The sequence below is a fragment of the Pyrus communis genome, chromosome 3 (genome assembly GCF_963583255.1).
Source record: "Pyrus communis chromosome 3, drPyrComm1.1, whole genome shotgun sequence".
NCBI lineage: Eukaryota > Viridiplantae > Streptophyta > Magnoliopsida > Rosales > Rosaceae > Pyrus > Pyrus communis.
The window spans coordinates 3,374,533-3,380,879 of NC_084805.1; the positions used below are offsets into that span (position 1 = coordinate 3,374,533).

General features: G+C 42.8%; 2 protein-coding genes across 2 annotated transcripts; both read left to right on the plus strand.

The window, feature by feature from the left end:
• Positions 1 to 4,108, plus strand: LOC137728883 (G-type lectin S-receptor-like serine/threonine-protein kinase At1g34300). The gene is made up of 2 exons (XM_068467678.1): positions 1 to 3,326; positions 3,434 to 4,108. The coding sequence occupies exon 1, from the start codon at positions 203 to 205 to the stop codon at positions 2,744 to 2,746; it is 2,544 nt and encodes an 847-aa protein (XP_068323779.1). The 5' UTR covers positions 1 to 202; the 3' UTR covers positions 2,747 to 3,326; positions 3,434 to 4,108.
• Positions 3,291 to 4,976, plus strand: LOC137727677 (protein DETOXIFICATION 54-like). The gene is made up of 3 exons (XM_068466502.1): positions 3,291 to 3,326; positions 3,490 to 3,498; positions 4,407 to 4,976. Exons 1-3 carry the CDS (start codon positions 3,291 to 3,293, stop codon positions 4,974 to 4,976), a joined length of 615 nt encoding a protein of 204 aa, XP_068322603.1.
• Positions 4,977 to 6,347: the final 1,371 nt, after the last annotated feature.

Consider the following 6,347-nt stretch of genomic DNA (forward strand, 5'->3'; position numbering starts at 1 on the left):
GGATGCGGCAGAAACGAGCTCGCATGAGTCAAACGCCGTGAATGACCCTTTCCCCAGATGTTTTGGCAGTCAAAGTCTTCTTCCATGGCATACCTCACCTCACTCCTGTCCTCCCTCCTCCTCCTTAAAACTCACCCAACTTTCTCCTCTGCCCACCCACCCACCGATGAACTGATACCCAGAATCCAACACTCACCCAAAAATGGCGCTCCAAACCCACATCCGATTTTCACTCCTTTTGATCGCCTCTCTCCTCTCCGCCGCCGTTCCCGCCGCCATTTCCGACGCCAACACCACAATCGCACCAGGCTCCTCTGTCTCCGCCGCTAACCTAAACACCACCTGGAACTCGCCAGATTACACCTTCTCCCTCGGCTTCATCCCCTCCGACCCCCCCACTTCACCCCCTTCTTACATCGCCGCCATCTCCTCCTCCGGTGGCGTCCCCTTCTGGTCCGCCGGTGCAGGCAAAGCAGTGGACTCCGGTGGAACCCTCCAGTTCCTCCAATCCGGTACCCTCCGCCTCGTCAACGGCTCCGGCGCCACTCTCTGGGACTCCAACACCGCCAGCCGCGGTGTCTCGTCGGCCGAGATTGACGATTCGGGCAACTTGGTCCTCCGAAACGGCACCGTTACCGTCTGGTCCAGCTTCGACAACCCCACCGATTCGATCGTCCCCGGGCAGAACTTCACTGTGGGTAAGGTTTTGCGATCTGGGTTGTACTCGTTTAAGCTTGCAAAAAATGGGAATCTTACACTTTTGTGGAATGATAGTATTGTCTATTGGAATCGGGGATTGAATTCTTCTGTTAATACGAATTTGAGTTCGCCTACTCTAGGATTTCAGTCAATTGGTATTCTGTCAATTTCTGATCCAAAATTGCCCACTGCTGCTGTTGTTGCTTATTGTAGCGATGCTCCTGACTACAGTTATGATTTTCTGTTTCTGAAGTTAGGGAGTGATGGGAATTTGAGGATTTATAACTCTACTAGTGATAGTGGGGCTATAACTGAGAGATGGGCAGCTGTTACTGATCAGTGTGAGGTTTTCGGGTATTGTGGGGACATGGGAGTTTGTAGTTATAACGATTCTAATCCGGTATGCGGATGCATGTCTCTTAATTTTGAGCTTGTTGATCCCAAGGATAGCAGGAAAGGGTGTAAGAGGAAGATGAAGATTGAGGATTGTCCCCAGAGTTTGACTATGTTGGACATGGTACATACTCGATTCTTAACGTACCCTCCTGAGACGGAGTCAGAGATTTTCTTTGTGGGGATATCGGCCTGCAGGTCGAATTGTCTTGTAAATAGTGCTTGTGATGCTTCTACGTCTTTGTCTGATGGCACAGGGCTATGTTACTACAAGACACCAGGTTTTCTTAGTGGTTATCACAGTCCAGCTATGTCCAGTAGTTCATATATCAAGGTATGTGGACCAGTGATCCCAAATCCGTCATCTTCAATGGGGACTGGTGACAAGAAAAAGAATTGGAAGTTGCGTGCTTGGATTGTGGTTGTTGTGGTTATTGCCACCCTCTTTGCTTTGATGGCATTGGAAGGTGGTTTGTGGTGGTGGTTTTGCAGAAACAGTCCCGCCTTTGGTGGATTGTCTGCTCAATATGCGCTTCTTGAGTATGCCTCTGGTGCACCGGTTCAGTTCTCGTATAAGGAGCTCCAGCGCTCAACTAAGGGATTCAAGGAGAAGCTTGGGGCAGGAGGATTTGGAGCTGTTTATAAAGGCATTCTTGCTAATCAAACTGTTGTTGCAATTAAGCAACTTGAGGGGATCGAGCAAGGGGAGAAACAGTTCAGGATGGAGGTTGCAACGATTAGTAGCACCCACCATTTGAATCTGGTGAGGCTGATTGGTTTTTGCTCGGAGGGGCGCCATAGGCTTCTGGTATATGAGTTCATGAAAAATGGGTCCCTTGATAGTTTCCTTTTTGCAACAGAAGAGCAATCAGGAAAGGTGTTAAATTGGGAGTCTCGGTTCAACGTTGCCCTCGGCACTGCAAGGGGGATCACATACCTTCATGAGGAGTGCCGAGATTGCATTGTGCATTGTGATATAAAACCAGAGAACATTCTGTTAGATGAGAATTACAATGCCAAAGTGTCAGATTTTGGCCTCGCAAAGCTCGTTAGTGCAAAGGACCACAGGTATCGAACCTTGACGAGTGTTAGAGGTACTAGAGGATACTTGGCACCAGAATGGCTAGCAAATCTTCCAATAACTTCCAAATCTGATGTTTACAGTTATGGTATGGTTTTGCTAGAGATAGTGAGTGGGAGAAGGAATTTTGAAGTTTCTGAGGAGACAAATAGGAAAAAGTTCTCCTTATGGGCTTTTGAGGAATTTGAAAAGGGTAACATCAAGGGAATTGTCGATAGAAGGTTAGTCTACCAAGATGTTGATATGGATCAAGTGAAGAGAGCGATTCAGGTAACCTTCTGGTGCATACAGGAACAACCATCTCACAGGCCGATGATGGGAAAGGTTTTGCAGATGCTGGACGGAATTACAGATATTGAAACCCCCCCAGGCCCAAAGGCTGCCATCGAAGGGTCTGCCGGTGGAACCAGCATGAATGTGAGCAGTAATATCAGCACTCTATCCGCTACTGCAGCCTCAGCCCCAGCTCCCTCCTCATTTTCATCATTGCAAGTTTCAGGAATATCGCCGCTAACATCCGGGAGAAATACGGAGAAGGCAACTGCGTCCCTTATACAGTCAGACCCAAATTGAATTTCATTTCCACACCTGTTTCCTTCTTGTATACTACTTCTATTTATCCAATTCAATACAGTGAAACTAGGAAGTCATAGTGTTACTTTCAAATTAAGACTCTTTTCGATATGTTATCGTGTAAAATTGTTTATAATTGTATAAAATCAGATCAAGTTCATTGAAGAAACAAGTAAGTTATGCACCCGATGAGAGAACTGGTATTATCAAAACTTCCAAATGTTTTTGAACCCATAATTGGCCTATCGAACATTGAATATCAAGCTATACTTCTGGAGAAGAATTGCTCGTCTGCCATGAATTTCCTCAGAAAGCCAGGACAACTTCATGGCAATCATGCTATTGCTTTTAATTTTTCTTTTCCTAACAAGCAGTTTGGAACCTCGGGCTTTTAATCTCCTTCTGCAGTAAGCTATTATATTGCATTTACACAGCTAGTATAAAGACAATTTTTCTTGTCAAATACACCATTTAGTTTCTTTTAAGCTGTACACTCTGGAGCTGGCATTTTGCCGGGCATCAAGATCAAGTGGATATAAATGGGATGGCATTGATGGTTGCACCTGCATTGTTATGTAAGGTATCATGTCTTGTTTTTCTTCTTACCTCATGTGCTTTTCTAGAAGCTATTTGATGATCCAAAGGATGATGACTTGCTATTTGTGTTTTGGTTGTAATTCTACACAGAGTAAATGACCTAAGAGTACAAACTTAAACTCAACATCCATTCTTTGTGGTTACAGTGTGAGCAGGTATTTGTGTTCTGTGTTTTTGTTTCTTGTTTACGTGTTAATATTTACCAACTGCATCCGAGTGTGCATATTTTGAAACGTTAGCGTCTCATTACTTGAGGATTTTCTTTCGTAAAAGAACCCCTTATGCTTCACCATGTGTTTCATCATGTAACTGCTAGCTATGAAGGAACCCGTAGTGAATTATTCTTTTGAACTTGTTGAAATATAGAAGGGTTTCTTTAATAATCACCAGCATTTGGTTTCTCTAATCTCTAGTTCTAAGTGGAGCCAATTTCTGGGGCTAATTAGTTTTGTGGTATATGGTATAGAAAGAAATTACTGATTTCAGAATTCAGTTGACTCTTACCAAGAAGATGTAAAGGTCATAGTCAAGCTAGTCTTCATGCCTTTATGCTCTAACATGTGCAGAGATTTTGTGTTTTATTTGTTGGATAAATGTACAGAAGGTTCTGCTTTGATTAATGGATTATTTTCTTTGCTAATGTGAATCTGTGATACGTTTAGATAAGCAGTTAGGTATTTATTTTTTCATACAAATGAGATGTAATGTGAATTAAAATTTTCTTTTTACAAGGGCCAGTATTTATGGATTCATCATTCATATTGAATTCCTCATCTCCTAATTAACCTTTTAGTTATGTGAGCTCTTATTTCTGGTTTCTGGAGCAAATAAACCTTTAATTTCCTTTGCAATTGTTTGTTTCAATAATGTGTATATAATTGGCACTTCTAGGTTGTACCCAATCAAGCTTGGTACCTGGTAGTTATGCATTCGCATGTCGTTCATGAAGGTTTCATCGTGTGCATATTTCTTCATTTCATAATATTTTTATCCAAAGTTACAATCACTTATGTAAGTGTTTTGCTTCTTATATGGATGTTTGAATCTGCATATCTGTTTGCAGGTTGGGAATGAGCTTGGTTGTGGGAAGCCATACAAGGCGAGGTTACCAGCGATGGTGGCATTGGGATGTGCATTTGTGATCGGCATCATCAACGTGACGTGGATAGTGATTTTAAGAGTAAGGTGGGCAGGCCTCTTCACCAAGGACGAGCTCGTCAAAGCCTTGGTTGCATCAGTCATGCCAATCATGGGGCTTCGTGAGTTAGGCAACTGCCCCCAAACCACTGACTGTGGCATCCTACGTGGCACGGCACGCCCGGTTGTGGGTGCCAGCATTAATTTGGGGTCGTTCTACTTCGTGGGCACCCCTGTGGCAGTCGGGCTTGCCTTCTGGCTCAAGGTAAGGTTTGGCGGGCTCTGGTTCAGGCTTTTATCTGCTCAGGTGGCGTGTGCTGTGTCCATTCTGTATGTTGTGGTGGCAAGGACTGATTGGGAGGCAGAGTCGTTGAAGGCGAAGATGTTGACCGGGCTAGAAATGGGTGACTACAAAAACGAAGGACAAGGGCATGAGAAAGATGAAGAAGAAAGCAAAGGGTTATTGATGATAAAAGGTGGAGATGATTTTATTTAGAGGTTTTGTGTGGGATCTTCGTCGGAGACTCTACTTTTGTTGACCGTGCAGTAGTAGTTTTAACACTTTTTTGTTTTATTTTTTATGCTGACTATTTGGTTAGTTGGATTTTAAAAAGCTAGAGTTTTTATGGGAATTGCAGTTTGCAATGTCTCACTCGTCCGCCAGGGTCCAGCCAAGTTTAAATATGGCCTACAGTCCTACTTTTAGGATTTTTTTGGTCCATAGCAACTGTATTATTTGTGTCTAATTTTCAAAACTCGAGATGTAGAAATTCTTGAGTTTGGTTGCTCGGACAATATCTCTCATGTATGATTACAGACGCTAAACAACGGGGCGATCCTAGACAAGATTTACATGGTTGTACATGTTGCCGTATACAACGGGCGAATAGAAGAGCTTCCCCATGGAAGCCCTAGCCAAAAGTAGAGACTTGGGGAACAAATAATAGTTCATCGGGCATTGGAGACGAGTCATTTACACTCTGGTGGGAGATGAATGGAGCCTTATGATGGGAGTACAATTTCGGAGGAGCATATATGATGTGAAAGGAGAGTTCGATTTTTAAAAGCATATGTGGGTGTTCAATTACTATGGTTCAAGATGGATTGAAAATTCCAAAATCTGAATCCCAACATTTCCAATTCTAAAATTTTTCGAAACAAATTGGATGGCAATTGGAAATGGTAAGTGGAGAGAGAGAGAGAGAGAGAGAGAGAGAGAGAGAGAGAGAGAGAGAGAGAGAGAGAGAGAGAGAGAGAGAGAGAGAGAGAGAGAGAGAGAGAGAGAGAGAGAGAGAGAGAGAGAGAGAGAGAGAGAGAGAGAGAGAGAGAGAGAGAGAGAGAGAGAGAGGAGGAAAACTCCCTACTATTATATTTTAAATATGAAGAGTATAATCATACGTATTATTTATTCTTGCCTAATATGATTTATGTCATACATGTGGATGCAAATTTCCACCTTCTTCTTCTTGGACGAAATTGCACCTGCAAAACAATTAACATCTTAGGTTAAGGGCAAGAGCCTCACGGGCCCACAATGAATTTGGGGGGGGGGGGGGGGGGGGCTTTGGCCGAAGAACCTCTGATGGCAAAGTTAGAATTTGAGGGAAAAGTGTTTAAAGAAATTTGGAGAGTTTGCAAGAGAGTTGGAATTAGGTTTTTGGAGAAATAAGGTAGTATTTATTAGGGTGTGGCAGGCCACTTATGGTGGTTTTTTGGTGTAATTGCAAGATATTATGTCAAAATAATATCTTGCAATCAATTAGAAAATTAATTAATAATTAGGAAATTAATCAATTAATTTAGGTAATTAATCATATTTTGAATGAATAATTGAAGGTTACCTTGTGGAGAGGATTTGATAAGGATT